Below are 25497 nucleotides of genomic sequence, written 5' to 3' on the forward strand. Positions count from 1 at the left end.
CTGAGCCCGCGTGCCACAGCTAGTGAAGCCCGCGCACCTAGAGTCCGTGCTCCACAACAAGAGAAGCCACCGTTATGAGAAGCCAGCGCACGGCAACGAAGAGTAGCCCCAGTTTGCCACAACTAAGAAAGTCTGCACGCAGAAATGAAGACCCAACACAACCAAAAATAAAATAAATAATTAAAAAAAATTTTTAAATAAAATTAAATTTTTTAAAAAAAGATCAAAAGAGTAATAAGACAAAAGAGCAATACCTTAGGTGTGTGTGGCTTTACGATTTACAAATTATCATTAGAATTATTCATCTTTACAGCCCACTGAGGTGGGTACTCACATATTCATTTTACAGATAAGGAAGCTGAGGCCCGGAGCAGTACCTGCTTTACGCCCAAGGCCTTCAGGTAGAAAGTGACGGATCTTCCGGCTCTCGGTTCAGCGCGTATCCCTCCCCGCCATTTCACAGCTTGCCTAAGACGAGACAAATGTAAGATATTAATACAAATTCACTGCAAAAATTCTATATACTCACTGCTCTATTTTTAAAGTGTATTTCTTTTAAATTATGCTATGCTAATTAGCTCTACTATTTCCAGACAGTGATCTGTTATTGGGTGTTACTTTCTTAATTTAGACTCCACTACTAAATCCTAATTTAGACTCATTCCTTCTAATAACATCGACAGAAGCCTGTGTGTCCCACCATTCATCGCTATAAATTTGAGAGCCTAAATCTGTTATATTCATTCCATTACATGGATGGGACGCTACTCTCAGAAACTTCTGGTTGAGCTCTTCAGTTTGAAGAAATCCTTGCATAGGTACATGGGATCCTTACTTTGATGCCTATTCTGTCTCCTTTGATAAATTCCCTTTTGTTACTTCACTGTTCGCTTAAGGTCTATGTTAGAATAACCCCTTGAAAGGTTAAGGGATGGTTGTAAATTGCTTTCTAAGCATGGTGCCAACAGTCTCCAATGCGTACTTACTGTTTCCTCTTCGCATCCGAGTGGGTAACAGCTGTGTCCTAGCCAGGAGACATTCAGTATCACTAAGCACCTATGTGCCAAACGAGCAGGTAGCTGTCAACTAATATGAATATAAAAGACCCTCCACATACATGGGGGTGAGAGACCCAGTTGAACCTGTGGGGACAGAAGAATGATGACATTGACCGTCACAAAAACGATTTTTGGTGCCAGGAACATGGGCTGGTGAGAAGAAAGGTGTCACACACGTCCCTACTCACTCCTCTTTCCAAGCGCACTTTTCTTTCACCTCCCTGCCGGCTCCTAATTCCTGTGCAGAGATGACCAGTTTGATGGCATGAAACTATCTCAGAAACTCTGGTTCTAGTTCCACGTAACGCAAGATTACTTGTGATTTTTAATTCCTCTTGCTCGGATCCTGCAAGATCCCTGACGACTTCGCCTTCATTCGCTTAAGCTGAAAACTGTGCATAGCTGGCAATTTGCAGTTGAAAATCTGACAATATTACTTTCTCTTCGGCCCCTTTTGCTCCTCTCCCCAAATATATATAAGACAGTTCTCGGGAAAGCTCATTGCATGAACTAGACAAATACACGAAAGTAAGGTAGCCATCATATTACTAGAAACACATCTTTTTACTTTCAGACCGGGTCCCCCAGCCGGCCCGGTGAAGCGCCCTGCACCTCGTCTGCCGGGGGCTGAGCCGCCGGGAACCTCCCCGCGTCTCCATGGCGAAGCGTCGTAAAGCAGCCGCGCAGCACCCAGCCCGGCTGGTGCGAGAGGCCCAGCGACGGCCTCTTCTAGCAAGAATGGCAGAGCCTGGGCCCGAGGCTCCGTGTCCTTCTCAATGCGGCCACAAGATCCTGCCAAGTAAGACTGCGGACCTTGCCAGCCGGCGGGGGGCGGGGACGGGGTCTCCCTTGGAGACGCGGTGCCTGGAGCGAAGGCCGCTCGGGTCTTCAAGGGTGTGTGCCTCCCCCTTACGGGTGGGACTCAATTTAAGGAGAGGCTGGGAGTCAGGGAAAATGAAAGGGTGTTCACGACCTTGCCCCTTTCCAGCCCTTCGCCATACCTTCTGTCAAAGCCCTCCCCAAACAGCTCGGAGTTTAAACACCCCATGAAATGTCCAGGAGGGGACAAGCAAAAGGAAGGCCTAGTGTCTGGAGAACAAAGACAAAGAAGCAACAGAGGTCGGGAGCTCTGAAGAGAGCAGACCCAGCGGGGGCCCTGATCCCCGGCAGGATCTGGGAAACAGCGCAGAAAGAGGGCGGGGAGGGGCTGCAGAATGCAGAGAAGCGACCCCCAAGAGGATCTGCAGCGTCCCCCACCCCCACCCCCGCGGCTGTAGCAGAGGCTGGGAACTATGGCATTCAGCTGTCGCTTCTAAACTTCGCTGATTTTTCTTTCAAAGGGATTTTGTATCTAACAGAGGCAGTGCTTTTAATACTAATTCTGCATGCGAATGCAGCTGGTGTACTAACTCAGCTGTTTGTGTCAGTGGAGGGAGAGCCACTCTAGCTGTGGTGCTACTGGCATGATTACTGTGTAGTCAGCTCCATCCCGGTCTTTCTCAGGGCAATAATAACCCATCGCAGCCCTCTAGCTGGGTAATTGTGGTTCCCTGGTGGCTACGGAGCAGTGGGGATTGTTCAACTGCAAATTCCCTAGAATTGTAGTCCCAGGAGAATGAATGAAATGCATACTTTCATCCCATTCATCCCTTTGTAAATTACGAAGAGCAAATGAAAATAATTAATACAAAAATATTTACAACACGAGTTTCTCTATGGTGTCCAGGCAGAGGAGCTGGAGCCCTCCCCAGGAACGCCCCCCCCCCCGGCCCCCCGCCCCACTCCCCTGAGTCTCGTCCTCCATTTCTAGCCACCCTGTCTTGGTTTCTTTCACTGTCTGCTCTCCCCCCTCTTGTCTGGGAATGTTGGCGTCCTCCAGGTTTTCTCCTTCTTGGTTTACATCCCCTATGTGAGTGGCCATATCCTGCCACAGGGCTTCTAGTCTACATAAAGGTGCCAATCAACGGCTCTCTCATCTTTATCTCTAACTCAGATGCTCTTCCTAGATCTCAGACCAAAATATCCATCTGTCTACCAGATGCACTTGGATGGCACAGAAGGGCCTCAAACGCAACACGTACAAAACTATACTCTTTGTCTTCCTAGACTTGGAAGCTCAGTAAGGAGGGTCCCATCTGCTTAAAGGAGAGGGGAGGGCAGCTTCACTGACACCTCAATGTCATCTCCAGGCGTCACTGATTCTGCCTCCAAAGTGTCCCTTCCCCTGGGGGAGTTTGCCCCTTCACCTCCGGTCCTGAGTCTCTAACAGCCACTCTGTGCTACTCCATCCTCCACTGATGGAAGGGTCACCCTCTAAAAGGTGGGCCTAATGTGTCACTGTCCAGCTCTGGTCTCAAAATAGGATGAGGCCAATGACGCCTATGGACGAATTGCTATCGAACTATTACTATCGACTGGGCTCTTAAGTGCTGTATTCCTTCCAAGGACCGCCATAAATTTCCACAAACTGGTGGCTGAAAACAATAGAAATTTATTTTTTTCACATTTTGGAGGCCAGAAGCCTGGTATCAAGCTATTGGCATGGCTGCACTCCCTCTGGTGGCTCTTGGGGAGAATCCGTCCTTGCGTCTTCCAGCTTCTGGTGGCTGTCGGCATTCTTTTTCTTTTTTTTCGGTACGCGGGCCTCTCACTGTTGTGGCCTCTCCCGTTGCGGAGCACAGGCTCCGGACGCGCAGGCTCAGCGGCCATGGCTCACGGGCCCAGCCGCTCCACGGCATGTGGGATCTTCCCAGACCGGGGCACGAACCCGTGTCCTTTGCATCGGCAGGCGGACCCTCAACCACTGCACCACCAGGGAAGCCCTGTCAGTATTCTTGACCTGTGGCCCATCACTCCAGTCTCGGCCTCCATGGTCACATCACCTCCTCCTCTTCCGTGGCCAACCTCCCTCTGCCTTCCTTACGAGGACACTGAAATTGCATTTAGGGCCCACCGGATAATCTAGGGTGTTCTTCATCTCAAATCCTACTTGCATCTGCAGAGTGATCAGGCCTAGATTGGTGTTGCTTGCTTTGGAAAAAGACAGTCTCTGTGCAGATCCTTCCAGATCCTTCTAAGAGTCAAACTCAGAGCTTCAAATCAGGTGAAGTGATAGTTTATTTTAAGAGCAACACAGCCTCACAATTTCTCCCCACCTACTTGTCCGTGCTTGAAATTCTCTTAACAAAGAACATTAATTCTGCTGTTGGAATAAAATGCTTTAAAGTATAAAGTGGTTCCCACTAAAGAAGAAGAATCAAAGGATAATGTCATTTCTAGTATAATGGGATCAGAGCGTAGACACCAGCCAGGAGTCTGCGAACAGAAGGACAGAGCGTGACAGGCAGGGGCTAAGGCTTTAGTTAGCCCGGGGAAGCCTCAGGTGGAGGTGAAGCTCACCCCGTGTGAAGGCGGCGGGTGAATAGTTACAGAGGGGCAGATGCAGCTGCCTGGCTGGATTCAAGGACCTGTTCGATGAGAAACAAGCCCTGGCTGGCAGAGGTGGAGAGATGGAGAGATGGGAGAAGCACACAGATGGCAAAAACTAAGTGTTTCTTTTTTATATGTAGGCAGTGGCATATAGCTTTTCAGACTATTTGGAAATTGAAGACACCTTTGAGAAAGATGCTTTACGGCAATTGTATTCAGGGTGCGTGAACGGGAGAAAAGGCAGGCAGTGAGGTGGGTGCGGTGTGAGAGGTGAGGTGATGGACCCCGGACGGCTTTGCTTCGAACATGGAAGGGATCGTTTCACCCAGGTGCTAGTGAAAGCTAAAAAGCCACAGGTAGCTGCCTAGATATGAAGAAAGAGAGAATGATCGAATTAAATTCTAAAAATATATTCCCAAGTAATCTGGTGGTACCTCCGTTCGCAAGGGGAGGTTGGGGCAGATCAGTCCTCGTGTCTGCATACTGGTGAATTCTCCATCCTCACCCTCTGGGCCCGCCAGCAGCATTTGCCATTGTAGGTGTCCCTCCCTCCTCCTGGAATCATGTTTTTCCTTCGGCCATCAGGACACCACAGCCTCCTGGGTCTCCACTCACCTCGCTCACTGAGCTTCTCAGCCTCCTTCACCGGCTTCCCCTCACCTCCCCAGCCTCCTGACACTGGGGGGCCCCGGGCTTCAGCCTTTGGACGTCACCTCCTCTAATGCCACTCCCTCCCTTGCTGAGCTCACTCACTCTCACAGCTTTAAAGAACAGCTATGCCGCGGAATCTTGCACAGTCGTTACAAAGAATTAATTAGAGCTGCACCAGACGAGTCAGAGGGGCTTCCCATACGGCGCCGTTAAGTGACAAGTAGAAGAGGACACTTTGTGTAAGATGAGCCTGTTTTTGTAAAACAAAATAGGACTAGAACCCAATGTGATAATGTATTGATGTACGTATATATCAATCTGTATATGATTACAGTAGCAGTTATAAAAGTCTGGAAAGAAACAGGCACAATTGTTGACATGGGCTACCTGGGAGGAGGGTGATTACAAGCAGGGCCAGGAAGGAGCCACGACAAGGGGTCCAGGAGAGAACCTGACATGGAAACTATGACCCTCTTTGTGTAAAATTAGTTCATGCATTTACAGGTATATCTAATGTGGTGCATGAAAAATCAGGCAATAAAACAGCGATAGTGAACATCCTAAGATGATAGAATTTCAAATGAACTCTTTTCTTTATATTTTTATGTATTGCTCGAATTCTTTAAAATAGTATATGTGAGTTCTCAAGAAAAACAATAGACCTATTTTTATCTAGGGGGGGAACTCATAAGTAAATTGAGCTTCCCCTCTACCCTAGTGGAGCTCACAAGTTGGCCTTCACTCCTTTACTCTCTGCATTACCACCCAAAACGTTTGTCTCTTGCAAAATTATTTTAATTATTAAAAACAACATTTGATCAAAATATGCTGGCTTGCCACATTTAACACTGTTTTATTGTGCTTTTAGCAGGTGATACCGATCGGGATTCCTACGCCACCACGACGAAGACTGCATTCACACCTAAGACAGGAGCAGTGCCTGCTTTCATTCGGTACATTCCAATTCAAATCAGATTGATATACACGCTTGAATTTGTTCACCTTTCTTCTATTATTCAGAGTCCAAAACCAATAGAGAGTAATCAGAGAAGGCTTATAGAAAATGAACTCAGATCAGACCCACTGCACGCACAGGTCTCCTCCAAGCATCAGAGGGGGTTTCCCCTTCAAAGAGTATCCCAAGCTCCTACAGGAAAATTGAGAAAATTAACACATGGATCTTTCATAAAGCCACTGTGTGTCATGCTTTACAACAGAGCCAGTATACAGTTAAGAGAACTGTGCTACCTAGACATGGAGCATGAATTGAGTTCATTACCTGGTATACAGTAGGCAGGCAATGACAACTGAATGACTGGATAAGTGAGTAATTGTTAGCACTTCCACCCAATACTAGTCTTGGAAGCTGGAACAAGGCCACAGTCCCCTTACCCTTACCTTCACTCCTCCAACTATTGCTTCCTAAAGCAATGTTTGCTTGCAACTCCTCCCTCAATTCCACCTGAACCGAGGGTGGTGGGAATTTCTGTCCATCAGCCACCTCTCTAAGCTCATTGGTGGGTGAGAGAGGGTGGGGCTGCGAAAGCCCTGTCTTTCATTGCATCAGTGGTAGGTGGGAAATTAGCATGGAGGACCTTCCCTTGTCTGTGTTCACTCTGTAAATTACTTCCAAAATAGAGGACCTTTTCACCTTAAAAGTTCACATTGTCGAGAAGTCAAATGGAGTACTGTCCAGACTGTGGTGCAGTCAGGCAGAAATGGGTTCCAGCCTCAGCTCCCTGCTCTCATTACCCCTTATTTCCTCTGCTCCCTTAGGCAAGTAACCAGCCAGCTACAGCTCAGTTTTATGGTTGGCAAAGTGGGAATGATGACTGCTGCATAAGGTGGTTGTTCTGAGGACAAACTGAAAGCATTAATCCAGTGACTATAGCACGAAGAAGTTACCCCCCAAATTTTCATTCATTTTTCCCCAGCATAATATACGACAGACTTCCAAAAAGTGCAGGTCTGCAAGACTCCTAATTTCCAAGTTACCGGCTATCCCACTGAGTCACGTTATATCCCCTACTGGGAGGTTTACCATCTGACAGTAAGGGTTATGCCAGCTTCCCAAACAGTAACAGTTGTCTGAAGAAGAAACATTTGGGATGAAAGCCAAAACCAAATGGGTACTTATGGAGTCTAGGTCAGTGGTCTTCAAATTCACATATTTTTAAAGTCCACAGAAAAGTTCTTATTATAAATTTAAATAGCTGTAAAAGATAAAACTTCCAGCCCATCCTAAATATTGACATTTTAAAACAAGACCATTAAATCATTTCTTTACATATAACCAGTGGGTAATCTAACCACCTTAGCAAATTGATACTCACTCTGACCCTTTTTAAAAAATATATACAAACAAGCTCTTCTTTAACAGATCATTTATTTCATTCTCTTTCCTTCTTGAGCTCTTACTCCCAGTCTACTTCCTCCATAGAATTTTACGCTGCTCTAATATATTTTGTGTTTGAAAGCAATTTATTGATCACTCCATTATACCTCTTTGCAACTATTTCAGTATATTAATTGACATTAATTTTTCAACATGTTATAGGATCCTAAGTATTGAGTTATCACAATTATTTTTAGTACAGAATTGTTCAAAGCAATAAACACATTACAAATGTTAATAATTACTAAACAGAAAAAGTAAATTTTTTGGAATTGCATCTTGGTGAGATAAATGGGGCTGTTTTGTTTTCAATTACTTTATGTCTCCAGATTTGAGTGTTATTATGTTGGGAATGAGACCACATTCAGCATCAATTTTTCCTGCTTTTTTTTTTTCAATTTATAAATGCTAGTGTTGAGAAACCTTGTTCTCATAATTAAGTAGATGTGAATGAAAGGAGTTTTAGTGTAGCATTGCCATTCGATACTCTGAACTCTTTATGGTTATATGCCAAACATCACAAGGTGATTTTTTTTTTTTTTTTTTCGGTACACGGGCCTCTCACTGTTGTGGCCTCTCCCATTGTGGAGCACAGGCTCCGGACGCGCAGGCTCAGCGGCCATGGCTCACGGGCCCAGCCGCTCCGCGGCATGCGGGATCTTCCCGGACCGGGGCATGAACCCATGTTCCCTGCATTGGCAGGCGGACTCTCACCAACTGCGCCACCAGGGAAGCCCACAAGGTGATTTTTTAATGATTGATTGGCTGACAGCTTGGCTGTGTACTCCTTCAGTTTCATTGAAAGCAAATAATTAGATGATTTGTCATCCAGTTATTGAGTTATTCCCTATCTCGTTTTTCTGAGAAGTATACAGAAAAGGCCTGTCTTTTTTTTATATTTGAATTTTATTTTTATTTTATTGTATTTTTATATAAAATTGTTATTAAAATATTTTATTTTATTTTTTTAGACATGTTCTTATTAGTTATCAGTTTTATACATATTGGTGTATACATGTCAATCCCAATCTCCCAATTCATCCCACCACCACCAAGCTCCCCCCTCCCCGCCACTTCCCCCCTTGGTGTCCGTACATTTGGTCTCTACATCTGTGTCTCAATTTCTGCCCTGCAAACCAGTTCATCTGTACCATTTATCTAGATTCCACATATATGTGTTAATATATGATATTTATTTTTCTCTTTCTGACTTACTTCACTCTATATGACAGTCTCTAGGTCCATCCACGTCTCTACAAATGACCCAATTTCATTCCTTTTTATGGCTGAGTAATATTCCATTGTATATATGTACCACATCTTCTTTATCCATTCGTCTGTCGACGGGCATATAGGTTGCAGCCATGACCTAGCTATTGTAAATAGTGCTGCAATGAACATTGGGGTGCATGTGTATTTTTGAATTATGGTTTTCTCAGGGTATATGCCCAGTAGTGGGATTGCTGGGTCATATGGTAATTCTGTTTTTAGTTTTTTAAGGAAACTCCATACTGTTCTCCGTAGTGGCTGTATCAATTTACATTTCCACCAACAGTGCGAGAGGGTTCCCTTTTCTCCACACCCTCTCCAGCATTTGTTGTTTGTAGATTTTCTGATGATGCCCATTCTAACTGGTGTGAGGTGATACCTCACTGTAGTTTTGATCTGCATTTCTCTAATAATTAGTGATGTTGAGCAGCTTTTCATGTGCCTCTTGGCCATCTGTATATCTTCTTTGGAGAAGTGTCTGTTTAGGTCTTCTGCCCATTTTTTTGATTGGGTTGTTTGTTTTTTTTAATATTGAGCTGCATGAGCTGTTTATATATTTCGGAGATTAATCCTTTGTCTGTTGATTTGTTTGCAAATATTTCTCCCATTCTGAGCGTTGTCTTTTCGTCTTATTTATATTTTCCTTTGCTGTGCAAAAGTTTTAAGTTTCATTAGGTCCCATTTGTTTATTTTTGTTTTTATTTCCATTACTCTAAGAGGTGGGTCTAAAAGATTTTGCTGTGATTTATGTCAAAGAGTGTTCTTCCTATGTTATTTTGTACATTCATTTTGATTTTCATTTTGAGATTTCTGTGCATTAATTTTGTATCCTGCAACTTTACCAAATTCATTGATTAGCTCTAGTAGTTTTCTGGTGGCACCTTTAGGATTCTCTATGTATAGTATCATGTCATCTGCAAACAGTGACAGTTTTACTTCTTCTTTTCTGATTTGGGTTCCTTTTATTTCTTTTTCTTCTCTGATGGCCATGGCTAGGACTTCCAAAACTATGTTGAACGATAGTGGCAAGAGTGGACATCCTTGTCTTGTGTCTGATGTTAGAGGAAATGCTTTCAATTTTTCACCACTGAGAATGATGTTTGCTGTGGGTTTGTCATATATGGCCTGAAAAGGCACGTCTTAACAAATGACTATTAAATTACATCTGTTAGTCCTTCATTTGGAAGAAACTTATTTAATATTATATACTCAAAAAGGACTTGGAAAATAGGAACATTAATTTCAATAAAGGTTTTCCAATATAATCTTTTTTTTTATACAAATGCTTTTGTCATTGCATACTCTAAATATATTTTTATCCAAATCTTTGAGCTGAAGATTTAACTCATACAATTTACACCATGTTTACCTAGCTGGTAAAATCAGTCCTTGTGGTCCAACCAACAAGTGAAATTAGGTTTACTTCCTGTCAAAATAAAAATCTGACTACAATTCTAGGTTAAATAAATGTTAATATTTGTTTTGAGGAATATTATGAAAACTACTGATAAATTATAGAATGCATATTGTAGGGAAGATTATTAAAAGTAGACAGGAGAAGTGTAGAAAGATTCAGGGCTAATATGATTAATTACATCCAAGTAACAAAAATAATGCAATGAAATGTGTAGCTAAATATGTAAGTTATCTGTGAAGTGAGGAGTATGATAAAAAATATAAGGTTCTTTAGTTAAATATGTTCTCATGTGTGCAGAACTCTGGTGCTTGACTTTGGAAAATAATTAAATAATATCATGCATAAAAATCAGAAACAATTTCATTGATTTATTTGGAAACCAAATCAAACATTTACTATGTATTTAATGAAAGAGAAAGTTATATGTGGTAAGTATATAGTTATATATGGAAAATTACTAGCCTGACAAGCTAGCGTATACTTTCATGTATTGTTAAATATTTTACATCATAAAATAAAATGAGGACTGGCTATATTGAAGTAAATATTTCATAATATGTTTGGGTTAAAAACTTAGCTTTAAATACCTTATTGAATGATGAATACAAAATCTGAAAAAAAGATCACAAGATTTTTATGTACCAGTTTTATCCAGTGACTCTTTAAAAATTTGATAGTCTCAGAAAAGATTCCAGGTACATTGAAAAGAATCAGCATCGCCATCCTGTACTGCTTCATCTAAACAGAGATGCTCTTCTTTCCAGCTAGTGACATATCCTAGGGATTTTTTTAAAGCTGGAAAAATGCTTACCTTTAAATATGTAGGGGAAAGAGCCATTTTCAGCAATCTATATTCTCTGCTCTCCTCTTAGAAGCCTCTCCTTAAAGAGGGATGAACATTTGATAATTTTTAGGACAGGGAAAACTAGCCATTACTGTCAGCCACACCAATCTCCAGTGTACCTACATTCAGAACATCCCTGCACAGGCGATAATGCTCTGGTTATAGCCCCACCCTTTACTCTTGACCTAGAACGGCAAGCCCTAGGGAAGTATATGGAATTTGGGTTACAAGGGAGTTCCCTGAAATCACCATAATGAAGTTCCCGGCGCCCCCTCACCATTGGCAGCTAACACCCTGAGGTGTAATGCACCTTAGTAATATCCTACGGTGAAGTGGGGAAGGGAGAAAAGGATGCGGGAAGGAAAAGACCCACTAGATATGCAGCTTTGTGTCTCAGGCAGATACATGTTAAGAAAGAATATACTGAGAAATGCGGATGTGAAAATCTATTCCTTTAAAGCAATTTGTGCTGTGATCCCTTTGGAAGGGTCTTCATGCGCCTTCGATGACTTCAGTTTGATTTAGGACCACAGTCATGCTTGAATCTGTACATCTGAATGACAAGTGAAATAGTGCAGCGTCCAGATGTATCCCACTTTCCAGATGTTTGGTTTCTTACAGACGTAACCTGAATCTTACCCAGCCCTCTTTTTTAAAAAAGTCAATATGAAATATTTTAGACACACACAAAGGAATATACAATAAATCCCTAGCTATTATCCAGCTATAATAATCAACAACACATGGACATTTTTAATGTATATCCTCCACTTAGCCTTCCCACTGGCTAATGTTGAAGCAAATTCCAGGCATTATATCATAAGTCTAAGTATATTTTTATGTATCTCTTGAAAGATAAGGATGCTTTAAAAATATGTAACGATACCATTATCTCACCTAAAAAAGCAATTCCTTAATATCAAATAGCCAATAAGCGATCAAATTTTCCCCAGTTGTCTCATAATTAAAAAAAAAACAAACAGTTGGTTAGAAATTGAATCCAGACAAGGTCTCTGCATTGTATTCTCTTACTTCATTTAATCTACAGGTTCCTCCACTTTTTTTTTCTGAGAATTTCTTTGTTGAAGAAACAGATGATTTGTTCTGGATTTTTCTGACTCCATCCCCATAGTGTCATTTAAAACTATCCTTCTTTTCATGTATTTCCTGTAATCTAATATTCCAAAGACTTCATCTGATTCAGGTTGGGTATTTTCACAAAAGTATTTAATAGGTGGTGTTGGGCACGTATATCCAGAGTGGCAACTGCTGATCATTGCCTAGATGCGTTATTTCATTAGGGACTTGCAAGCCAGTGGTATCCTAATTCTTATATTTTTCCTTTTATTAACTGGAATACTTTTTACATAAAGAAACTTTCCTTCACCAAGTATTTAGTTATACTCAAGTACTGTTTACACAGAAGAGTACTCATCTCTTTAAAAAAATTAAGTAAAAAATTAATGTATTTCAGATTATTCTTTTAAATTTAGGACACTCTTACTTTTGTTAAGGGCCATAATAATATACAGGATTGTTTCTTTTCAGGGAAACCTAGAAATTAAATTATTTCTGGCATCAAGTCTTAAGGCAGCCAATCTTTCAAAAATTATTTGACATGTGTACTCTTGTGAAATTTGGTATTTAATCCCTTACTCTAGTTTCCACCCTTTTCTCACAGTCAGAAAAGTACCAGAAGATTAGGATATACATATTCACTTAGTTATCCTGTTCCCAACCAGACACAGTACAATGATGAGTATGTTTGGAAATCATATTCTAAAGAAGATTTGATCAACATTGGAATTTCAAGAGGAATCAAGAACCACAAATCTTATTACCCCAGTCAAGTAAGATAATATCTACATATCTTTTGAACGTGATATTCTATCAATAATCTGTAAGAATGAGAGTTTGGATATATCCCAAAGATCCTTCATCATCTACCGCTGTGGTCCTTCTTAGACTATTTTCTGCTCACCTTCTCACATTTATTTCTAACTCCTACTTCCTTATCCCCTTACATAAGAAACATTTATTTTAATAAATTTATTTATTTTTGACTGCGCTGGGTCTTCGCCACTGTGTGCGGGCCTCTCACCGCAGTGGCCTCCCCAGTTGCGGAGCACAGGCTCCAGGTACATGGGCCCCAGCAGTTGCGGCATGCAGGCCCAGTAGCTGTGGCTCACGGGCTCCAGAGCACAGGCCCAGTAGTGGTGGCGCACGGGCTTAGTTGCTCCACGGCATGTGGGATCCTCCTGGACCAGGGCTCGAACCGGCTTCCCCTGCCCTGGCAGGCAGACTCTCAACCACTGCGCCACCAGGGAAGTCCCTGAAAGTTTTTTTTTTAATTGAAGTGAAATTCACGTAGCGTGGAATTAACCATTTTAATGTGAACAGATCACTGGCTATTAGTACATTCATAATGTTCTACAACCACCACCTCTGCCTCATTTCAAAATATTTTCATAATCTCAAGAGGAAACCCTGTACCCATTAAGAAATTATTCCCTGTTTCCCTCTCCCCTAGTCTCTAGCAACTACCAATCTGCTTTCTGTCTCTAGATATTTTATATGTGGAATCATACTATACAATATGTGACCTTGGTCAGGTCCTTTTGTATCAGGAACTTCTCTTAATAATGCCGAAGGAGCTCATTAACATGAAATTTTATACAGACGATAAAACCATTAGTCAAGAAGAACTAAGAACTAATAGGTACTTTAAGCATATATCACATAGGCAGTAACTAGAGTGTGGTTCAGATTAATTGCTAATACATAGCAATTACATTTCTTTTTTTTTCTTTTATTCACTCATTAATTTAGTAAATATTTACTGAGGTCTATTACAGTGATATGTACTAAGGATCAATGAAGAATAAGACTTAATCTTAATTAAGTACATAAAGGCACAGACGTGGAGAACAAGCATATGGATACCGAGGGAGAAAGTGGAGGGATGGGAAGAATTGGGAGATTGGGATTGACACCTATACACTATTGATACTGTGTATAAAATAGGTAACTAATGAGAACCTGCTGTATAGCACAGGGAACTCTACTCAATGCTCAGTGGTGACCTAAATGGGAAGGAAGTCCAAAAGGGAGAGGATGTATGTATATGTATGGCTGATTCATTTTGCTGTGCAGTAGGAACTAACATAACATTGTAAAGCAACTCTACTCCAATAAAAATTAATTTTAAAAAAAGACTTAATCTTTATCTTCAAAGGAACTCAGAGTAAATCCAGAGCCTGATTTTTGTCTTTTCTGGGTCTTCATCTCCAGTTGCTCTCCTTCTGTGCTGGTCCATCCTGGTCCACATGGACCAGCCCCTCAAGACCCTTCTCAACGTGGCTCCTAACTTTCCTCTCCTGCTTCACCTTCAGCCAGTCCCCACTTCCCTGCGTTCCTCACTCGCACCAACTAGACCGCATTTCATGAACACTCTGTGCATCTTTTGCTTCAGTGTTGACCCATTTTCAAAACACGCCTTTTGCTGTGTGTGCCTTTTTGATTCTTGTCTTCCTTCCCTTCTGGTAACAGAGCCTGTCACACTCCCTCTGGGCTTCTGTAGCACCTTATCCACAGCTCTGAGTGAGTGATTCTTATGAGAAGCTTGTTCACAATATAAGTGCCTGGGTCCCACTTCTAGAAAGTCTCGATGTCTGGGATAAGGTTCAGCAGGTATATTTTGGAATAACCTTCCTAGGTATTTCTGATGTATTATCTCCATGTGAGAACCACAGTTCCAAGTGTTATGGTTGCAAGATATCACATTCCATATCCATGTATCCTGTATATCTCTTTCTAATCACACTGGTTTGAGATTGTCTTGAGGTAGAACAATGACTTAATTACCTTTAACCTTGGCACAGAATCCATATAGGAACTGAAAACATTTGCTTTTGAGTGTCAGCTAGGGGAGAAGGATAGACATCTGTATCAAGTATTTCAACGGGAATTTATTTATTAATAAAGCCATTAGTAATTTACAAAAACCAACTTATAGATGCTGCTTACTGGGAACGATACCAGATGATTTTCCAAAATAGCTTAAGGAATGTCCTGATGTTTGAGCCCGAGAGTTTTCTTCTCTCTCTATAACCTTGCCTTCTCCTCTGGTGGTTTATGAGGTCATTATGAGGGCCATTGAGTACCCATGGCCTCTCTCCCTGAGTCATCTAAACTAAGAGGCACCATGTAGTGAAACCCTTTCCCACTGTGCTGGTCTGGACAGAGATCAATTTTTAAAAATCAATATTAAAATGCTCTCGAGTACCAGTAGGTGACATCACATATTGTTTGATATACAATGTACATTTGAATTTATTTTGAAAAGACCTATTGAAAAACTATTTTGGAAAAAGAATAGAGGTTAGTGTTAATAGTAATTAGCACTGTTGTGACATTGCTCATGATATTTGTGGCTTTTTTTTTTAGGGTTATGAATACTTTATTTTTTCTAGTATCACTTATTTTATTTTTTCAGAGAAGACTTTGATCTTTATTTCTAATCACTTTTTCATCTCCTATCACAAGTAGCTGATTTTGTCCATATTTCCACGATTTGAATTTTTTCTCTTCATTTTATTTATTTTTAAAAAATTTTTATTGGCGTATACTTGATTTACAATGTTGTGTTAGTTTCAGGTGTACAGCAAAGTGAATCGGTTATGTGTATACATACATCCACTCTTTTTTAGATTCTTTTCCCACATAGTCCATTACAGAGTATTGAGTAGAGTTCCCTGTGCTATACAGTAGGTCCTTATTAGGTGATATTCATGTTTTTAATATCTACGTCCCAATTAAAGTTGGTGTTGTATGATGTGCCTCTGAACCAACATTTTGTAGCAAGAATTAGGGATGAACTCGCTCCAGGTGAAACGACTTGTGATTCCCTCCTCAGTTAATCTGGTAGTGCTTGTGGAACCTGGTTTTAGTCAGTGCTTCAGAGGTATTTAAGGATCATATGTTTAATGAGTATTTGTTAGCAGAGTTATTTCCAAAAATAATAGTGCTACGGTCCACTAATGACAATGATCTTACCTAACCCTCCATCGGTAAGGTTCTTTTCCTTTGAGTGGTTCTTTTCCAGATAATGGGGATGATATGCACTGCCCTATCTAAGGTTGCCAGGTTTAGCCAATAAAAATACAGGTGCCCAGTTAAATCTGAATAATGGTGTATAACAGGTAAAAAATGAGTACCTATACATACTTACACTAAGAAATTATTCATTGTTTATCTGAAATTCAAATTTAACTGGCATCCAGGAATTCCCTGGTAGTCCAGTAGTTAGGGCTCTGTGCTTCCATTGCAGGGGGCATGGGTTTGGTCCCTGGTTGGGGAGCTAAGATCCTGCAAGTCACATGGTGTGCCCCCCCAAATTTAACTGGCACCCTATGTTTTATATGGCAACCGTAGCCCTAACTAAAATCTCTCACTCTGCACCCTAACCTCTGCCCCAGGGACTAGACAGGCTTCTGGAGTGAGACATGCTTCCTGAGTCCACGGAGCAGAAACAAATGAGCACTCCTAACTGATGTACAATATACTCAGAAACTACTGCTAATCATTTGAACTTGTACTTCCTGTGCCTGATAAAGCAGAAAATTATTTCCTGGTTGAAATGTCCCTAAAAAGTACATTGACCATACCTCTAAATGCAAGAAGAGTGTGTTTTAGTGTGATAAATTGGAAGTTACTGACAGAAGCAGAATGAAATGAAAATATGAGGCTAATTAGAAATAGCCTACAAGGAGTAATTATTGCCTTTCATTTGTACCCCAGCTCAAAAGATTAAGCAACATTCTCAGATGTTTCTGGAATGGAAAAACTTACTTCCCCGACCAGCAGACACTGAATCTCGATGGAATTACCAAATTCCAGCTAAAATTCCTGAGCTTCAGGATTTTAGTTTCAAATATGGATGTTACTCAAGCCTACCCATTGCTTCTCAGGGTCTAGGTAAGTACACCTGTAGCTTTTTTTTTTTTTTTTTTTTTTTTGCGGTATGTGGGCCTCTCACTGTTGTGGCCTCTCCCGTTGCGGAGCACAGGCTCAGGACACGCAGCCTCAGTGGTCATGGCTCACGGGCCCAGCCGCTCCGCGGCATGTGGGATCTTCCCGGACTGGGGCACGAACCCGCATCCCCTGCATCGGCAGGCGGACTCTCAACCACAGCGCCACCAGGGAAGCCCTCACACCTGTAGCTTTTAAAACAACTTCATAGACTGTTCTCGCTCCAAGATTCCTCAACACATAGGGCCCTGGTGGGTGACCTTGATTATAGTCATAGAGAATGTCAGTGACCCCTGAATGGAATCAAAACTAGGACTCTGGGGCACTTAGCCTCAAACCCAGGGAATGAGGATGATGTCTTAGAAGAGAAATGACTGCTTGTGCCGTGAAATGAGTACATCCTCTGCCTGGGAGGGACAGTTGTTGGGATTGGGGGACATGCCCCCCACATAAAATGAAAGGAAGGATTTAGTTGCTATTAAACAACCAAAATAAAAAAAAAGTTCCTCGGGAATCAAATTAGACTTGTCAGTTATCCCCTGGAAGTTTATCCACACAGCACATCCTTCAAGCATCTTTACATTTAGCCATGATTTTACTTGAGTGTTCTTTGATGACCCCAATTGCTGTTGTTTACAACAGAAAAGTTTTTAAAAGTTCCATTGACCAAGCCACCTCCGAGTTCCTGGGTAAGAGGATAATCTGGTGTTAGTCTGAGACAGTGATTTATTCCTTGCATGGAGTTGGGATCAAGTAGCGCTTTAGACAAAAATCACATAACTGGAGAGTAAACCAGGAACACCCCCCGCCCCCCCACACACCTGATATCCAGCCCTCAGCTGGCATTTGTAACACTGAGCATGACAACATGGACACTGAATAGGAAAACACGTTATCACTCGCATTCTTCCTTTCTCTTAGCTTTGGCTGCAGAGATGGCAAGTGCTAGAAGTGACAAAGCTTTACAGCTTCACAAAGTACAATTAAAAAATATGTAATTAGGATTAGGGGACCATAGATGTTCAGAACCAGAAGAGACTCCTTCAATTTCTAGATGAGGAAATGGAGGCCAGAGAGTTGAAGGGCCTCCCATGATCAGTTATCACTCAAAGACTGCAAAGCTTCCCAACCCTGCTGGGCAGAAAAGCGACGCTGGCTTGGATGAAACTTTTGGAACAATAGTCTCTATTGTTTTGTTTATCATCACATCACCCAGGCCAAGCCCTGTCTAGGTGCTTCACACATAGCATTCCTTGTCCATTCACCTGCACTAGGTAAGTATCATTACCTGTATTCAAAGATGAGGAAATGAATAAATGGAGAGGACAGATGTATTTGCCAGCACAGAACTGAAACCTAAGTTTATTTCATTCCGAAATCCATGCTCTTTCCAGGAAGTCTTGCTGATCCCTTGAATACTGTTTGCTCTTTTTAATCAATAATTAACATAATTGTGTCTTTTTAGCTATTAGACATACTATCCTTTGATTATTTTGGTCTCATTGATTTTATATTTAGAGTACTATTATCAGATATTTGCCTCCTTCCTAGAATTTCTCTATTTAGCACTTAAATAGTTAAATGGAAATTTTCATCCTGTTTTTCTTCATAATTTTCAGACCGACAGATTCTTGATCGCTTTATTTACTCTTACTGTGATGTTGACAAAGGGACGGATTAAAAAGGAAAATAGTTCAAATGAAGAAAATCTGAACATAACTAGGTTATTTTCTCAATAATCAAGGAAAAATAAGATCCAAATTGTTCTAAATATAATTTCATCATGACTTTGTGTTATTTTGTTTGTGTGTGTGTGTTTTAATTAATTTATTAATTTATTTATTTTTGGCTGCATTGGGTCTTCGTTGCTGCGCGTGGGCTTTTCTCTAGTTGCGGCGAGTGGAGGCTACTCTTCATTGAGGTGCGTGGGCTTCTCACTGCAGTGGCTTCTCTTGTTGCGGAGCATGGGCTCTAGGCACGCGGGCTTCAGTAGTTGTGGCTCGCGGGCTCTAGAGCGCAGGCTCAGTGGTTGTGGCGCACGGGCTTAGTTGCTGCGCGGCATGTGGGATCTTCTCGGACCAGGGCTCGAACCCGTGTCCCCTGCATTGGCAGGCGGATTCTCAACCACTGCACCACCAGGGAAGCCCTGGGTTTTGTTTGTTTGTTTGTTTGTTTGTTTTAAGAAGATGTTGGGGGTAGGAGTTTATTAATTAATTTATTTATTTGGGCCGTGTTGGATCTTCGTTTCTGTACCAGGGCTTTCTCTAGTTGTGGCAAGCGGGGGCCACTCTTCATCGCGGTGCGCAGGCCTCTCACTATCGCGGCCTCTCTTGTTGCGGAGCACAGGCTCCAGACGCGCAGGCTCAGTAGTTGTGGCTCATGGGCCCAGTTGCTCCACGGCATGTGGGATCCTCCCAGACCAGAGCTCGAACCCGTGTCCCCTGCATTAGCAGGCAGATTCTCAACCACTGCGCCACCAGGGAAGCCCGCCCTGTTTGTTTTATTTTTAAACAATAAAATCATTTAGGGCTGCAAGTCATCTCTTCCCTCCCCACCTCCCTACCTACCTAGTTTTAACTGTATCCAGTAGGTTTCTTTTTTTTTTTATTTTTAATTTATTTATTTTTGGCTGCATTGGGTCTTTGTTGCTGCACACAAGCTTTCTCTAGTTGTGGCGAGCAGGGGCTACTCTTCATTGCGGTGTGCCGACTTGTCATTGCCGAGGCTTCTCTTGTTGCAGAGCACAAGCTCTAGGCACGTGGGCTTAGTAGTTGTGGCTCACGGGCTCTGGAGCGCAGGCTCAGCAGTTGTGGCGCACGGGCTTAGTTGCTCCGCGGCATGTGGGATCTTCTCGGACCAGGGCTCGAACCCGTGTCCCCTGCATTGGCAGGCGGATTCTTAACCACTGTGCCACCAGGAAAGCCCCAATAACTTTTGATATAACTTTTTTTCTTATTCTCTTTTGGATGCTTAATTTGTGTCTTCAATTCTGATTTCCTCTTTGAACCAAGAATTATGTGGAAGAGGTTTCTTAATTTTTCAATAATTACGGGATTAAAAACTTTTTATTATTTATTTCCTATTTGAAAGTTAAAAAACAAATCTCTGCTTTGGGAAAATTAGCAAAAAAATTTTTATGCCAAGATTAATTTGTGTATTAGATGAGTATCAGAAGAAAAAAATGTGCAGTTTATTGTATTTTTCAAGCCCCTCCTACCTTTGCCTTAATTGCATATTTGACCTGTCAAATTCTGAGGCAATAATATTTGAAACATTCCACAATAAAAATGTTTTCATCAATGTCTCCTTGTATTTCTGGGATTTTTGCTACATATTTTTGGCTACTATGTTGTTTAACAATGCTTATGACTTATACAGAGCTTCTTCATTAATTAATTTTTTTCCCATTACATGTTATTCCTCTTTGACCCCGTTAATGATTTTGACCTTAAATTACATTTTAATTGATATTCATGTTGCCATTCATGCTGGGTTTGTATTTTATTTGCATTTACTTAATTCCCCATTTTTCTTTTTTGCTGTTTATGTCTTTCTTGGAGCACCGGGGACTGTAGCTGTGGCCAACCAGTAATTTCATGTGGATTCTCTCTTAGTTTAGTATATATAGTGGGACTTCCTGTCCTCACAACACTCTCCAAATCATGGTCCATATTCCATTGGGATCTTAAACCAAATATTAAAAAATGAGTCATCCTTCATTCAATAAATATTTATCGAACACCTGCTATGTGGCAGTGTTGTAGGTCATGGGAATATATTTGTAGTGAAAAAACATACATGGAGCTTACATTCTAGAAGAAGGGACAGATCAAAAACAAGTCAAAATGAACAGTATAATTACAAAATATAAGCGCCACACACAGTGTAAGCAGTGCTGTGATGGGGGGGCTCCTGTGAGGAGGCCTCATTTAAGCTGGCCCGTTAAGAGGGGAAAGAACCAGCCATGTGAAGAGATAAGCAACAGCTTTCCAGGCTTGCGGAGCAGCAAGGCAAGGGCGTCAAAGTAGGAAAGAGCTTGAAGTGTTTCTTGAAACGTCCTAGAAACAGTCAGAAGGCAGAGTGGCTGAAGCATTGTGAGTCGGCTAGGGACAGGGCAGAGGGTCAGTCATACAAAAGGGGTCAAAGGGGCGGGGGTGAGATCATGCATGGACTGAGTGCCATTGGCTCCTAATAGCATGGACTCTCTTGTTGTAGTTTGTGTGTTCCAGAATAGTCCATAAATTTCTGTTGGTTCAAGTTGTGGATCCCTCATGAACGTGGTTTGGTTTTACGTTAATCCTCTAACAAAGCCTTGTCTGGGGCTGGAGTGTTCATCCCTGCAGACATGTTGTGGCTGCGTCTTCAGCATTTGCTGTCTTCCGGGAATCCCAGATGGGATCCTTGACCTCTTAAACGAATTTTTGAAAAAATTTATATACATTAGAGTTCACTCTTTGTGCTGTAAATTTCTATGGGTTTTGACAGAAGCATAGTGTCATATCCATCGTTATAGTATCATACAGAATAGTTTCACCACCTAAAATATCCCCTTGCTTCACCTAGTTGACTCTCTTCCCAAACCTGTCGTTACTTCTTTGGAGATAGTTTTGGTATTCTAAGGGCAGGACAGCCAAGAAAAGCCACTATCACCCACTGCCTCGCAGCAGACAGCCTGGGGATGAATGTAGCCTCCCATCTGGCTGGAAACAGAAAGGCATACTACATACAGAATTGTAGAACAGGTAAGTGACTGCCACTCTAGAGCCAGAAATGCTACATTTGTAAACATGCACTATTAGACAGCCTTCTTCTTTGGACACTGTGGTAAACTAAACTATTGTCCCCAGTTCTTCATCTCTCCCTGCCTCCACACTCTTTGAAAGGTATTTCCCCAGCCTTTGACTGTGAGCTTGGTCATGTGACTTGCTTTAGCCAATGGGGATGTTAGCAGACATAAGTCTGGGCTGCCCACTGGTCCCAGGAGAAGGATGAGAGTCATGTGGATGAGAGCTACTGCTATGGTCAGTTTGCATACCCCCAAAATTCATCTGTTGAAATTCTAATCCCCAAGGTGATGGTATTAGGAGGTGGGACCTTTGGAGGTGATTAGGTCATGAGGCAGAGCCCTCATGATTGGGATTAGTGCCCTTATAAAAGAGACCCCACAGAGCTCCCTTCTGCCATGTAAGGACACAGAGAAAAGATGGCCATCTGAACCAGAAAGTCCTCACCAGACACCAGATCTGTTTGTGCCATGATCTTGGAATTCCAGCCTCCAGAAATATGAGAAATAAATGTTTGTTGCTTATAAACTACCTAGTTTATGATGTTTTGTTTTAGCAGCCCAAATGGACTAATACAGCTACCCTAGCTGACCCTCCCTAGGGACCCACAAAGTGTGAGTGAGAAATAAGTGCTTCCCATTGCATGCCACTGAGATTAATACAGCAAGAGCTAATAGATACAGGAACAGTATTTATTTAGATGAGACGTCTCTGGAACCCTCAAAGTGAAATGAAAGGCTTGGTAGAATCCGTTTTCCCTCTTAAAAATATTGTCTGATCACCACTGACAAATGCATTTAAAAAGTGATTGTCTTCTAAGACAGGGGAGTGTTGTTGTGGTCCTTTTGTATTTTAAAACCTGCCAAATAATGAAGGCATTTTAAACGTTGAACACTTCAAAGGTTCTCACGAGGCCAGTGGCCGCGGCTTATTTTAATGTGCCAAAGGATGTGAATGAGTGCTTTAATATGTTCCTTTTTCAGAGCAGATTGTCAAGACCAGATCAATGTACTTGACGTGAGTTAATTATGTACCTTCATTATTATATTTCAAAGAGAGCAGTGTTTCAACACAGATAATGATTCTGAAATTCTTTCTCTTGTGTACCCTGATGGCTCTTTTGATTCTCTTTCTAACCTCCTGCAAAACTCACTGCCCCCTGCCGACACACACACATCCTATCCCAAAAAGTCCATGTTTCTATGCTTTCCAGAAACATCTGTTCTTTGTTTTTAACCTCTTGAAAAAAACTGTTCTATAAATAGGGTTTTTTTCCCATTTTTTTCTAGTTTTATTGAGATATAATGGACATATAACATGGTATTAGTTTAAGGTGTACAACATAATGATTTGATATATGTTTATATTGCAAAATGATCACAATAGGTTTAGTTGACATCCATCACCTCACATAGTTGCAATTTTTTTCCTTGTGATGAGAACTTTTAAGGTTTACTCTCAGCAACCTTCAAAAATACAATACAGTATTGTTAACTATAGTTACCATGCTGTACATTAGATTCCCCAAAACTTATTTATCTTATAACTGGAAGTTTGTACCTTTTGACCACCTTCACTCATTTCCCCTTCCCTCAGCCTTCCGTACCCCCCAACTATCACCAGTCTTTTGCCTGAACCTTATCATTCAGCCTAGCTCTAGCTCTTGGTTGTCTCCTTTTTTTTTTTAATTTTATATTATTTATTCTTTTATACAGCAGGTCCTTATTAGTCATCAGTTTTATACACATCAGTGTATACATGTCAATCCCAATCGCCCAATTCATCACAACACCCGCCCACCCCCCCGCCACGTTCCCCCCTTGGTGTCCATGAGTTTCTGCACATTAATTTTGCATCCTGCTACTTTACCAAATTCATTGATTAGCTCTAGTACTTTTCTGGTAGCATTTTTAGGGTTCTCTATGTATAGTATCATGTCATCTGCAAACAGTGACAGTTTTACTTCTTCTTTCCCAATTTGTATTCCTTTTATTTCTTTTTCTTCTCTGATTGCCATGGCTAGGACTTGAAAAACTATGTTAAATAATAGTGGCGAGAGTGGACATCCTTGTCTTGTTGCTGATCTTAGAGTGCTTTCAGTTTTTCAACATTGAGAATGATGTTTGTCATATATGGCCTGTGGGTTTGTCATATATAGCCTTTATTATGTTATTATGTTGAGGTAGGTTCCCTCTGTGCCCACTTTTTGGAGAGTTTTTATCATAAATGGGTGTTGAATTTTGTCAAAAGCTTTTTATGCATCTATTGAGATGATCATATGGTTTTTATTCTTCAATTTGTTAATGTGGTGTATCACATTGATTGATTTGTGTATATTGAAGAATCCTTGCATCCCTGGGATAAATCCCACTTGATCATGGTGTATGATCCTTTTAATATGTTGTTGGATTCTGTTTGCTAGTATTTTGTTGAGGATTTTTGCATCTATATTCATCAGTGATATTGGTCTGTAATTTTCTTTTTTTTGTAGTATCCTTGTCTGGTTTTGGTATCAGGGTGATGGTGGCCTCATAGAATGAGTTTGGGAGTGTTCCTTCCTCTGAAATTTTTTGGAAGAGTTTGAGAAGGATGGGTGTTAGCTCTTCTCTAAATGATTGATAGAATCCACCTGTGAAGCCATCTGGTCCTGGGCTTTTGTTTGTTGGAAGATTTTTAATCACAGTTTCAATTTCATTACTTGTGATTGGTCTGCTTATATTTTCGATTTCTTCCTGGTTCAGTCTTGGAAGGCTACACTTTTCTAAGAATTTGTCCATTTCTTCCAGGTTGTCCATTTTATTGGCATAGAGTTGCTTGTAGTAGTCTCTTAGGATGCTTTGTATTTCTGCGGTGTCTGTTGTAACTTCTCCTTTTTCATTTCTAATTTTATTGATTTGAGTCCCCTTCTTCTTTTTCTTGATGAGTCTGGCTAATGGTTTATCAATTTTGTTTGTCTTCTCAAAGAACCAGCTTTTAGTTTTATTGATCTTTGCTATTGTTTTCTTTGCTCAGCTCAGTAAAACTTTATTCTGCTGTCTGCTGATGGGTGGGGCTGGGTTCCCTCCCTGTTGGTTGTTTGGCCTGAGGCAACCCAACACTGGAGCCTACCTGGGCTCTTTGGTGGGGCTAATGACAGACTCTGGGAGGGCTCACGCCAAGGAGTACTTCCTAGAACTTCTGCTGCCCGTGTCCTTGTCCCCACGGTGAGCCACAGCCACCACCCGCCTCTGCAGAAGACCCTCCAACACTAGCAGGTACGTCTGGTTCAGTCTCCTGTGGAGTCACTGCTCCTTCCCCTGGGTCCTGATGCACACACTACTTTATGTGTGTCCTCCAAGAGTGGAGTCTCTGTTTCCCCCAGTCCTGTCGAAGTCCTGCAATCAATTCCCACTAGGCTTCAAAGTCTGATTCTCTAGGAATTCCTCCTCCCGTTGCTGGACCCCCAGGTTGGGAACCTGACTTGGGGCTCAGAACCTTCACTCCAGTGGGTGGACTTTTGTGGTATAAGTTTTCTCCAGTCTGTGAGTCACCCACCCAGCAGTTATGGGATTTGATTTTACTGTGATTGCGCCCCTCCTACCATCTCATTGTGGCTTCTCCTTTGTCTTTGGATGTGGGGT

At 41.6% G+C, this 25497-nt stretch overlaps 1 protein-coding gene across 1 annotated transcript in view; it reads left to right on the forward strand.

Moving 5' to 3' along the window:
• The first annotated feature begins 404 nt into the window (after positions 1–404).
• TEX26 (testis expressed 26) overlaps positions 405–25497 on the forward strand; it is a 38788-nt gene continuing 13695 nt past the window's right edge. The window contains exons 1-5 of the mRNA XM_059996184.1: positions 405–484; positions 1633–1857; positions 6007–6091; positions 12745–12908; positions 16863–17039. Coding sequence (XP_059852167.1) covers positions 1716–1857; positions 6007–6091; positions 12745–12908; positions 16863–17039 — 568 coding nt within the window. The 5' untranslated portion in view covers positions 405–484; positions 1633–1715. The remainder of the gene's footprint in view (positions 485–1632; positions 1858–6006; positions 6092–12744; positions 12909–16862; positions 17040–25497) is intronic.

The sequence above is a fragment of the Delphinus delphis genome, chromosome 18 (genome assembly GCF_949987515.2).
Source record: "Delphinus delphis chromosome 18, mDelDel1.2, whole genome shotgun sequence".
NCBI lineage: Eukaryota > Metazoa > Chordata > Mammalia > Artiodactyla > Delphinidae > Delphinus > Delphinus delphis.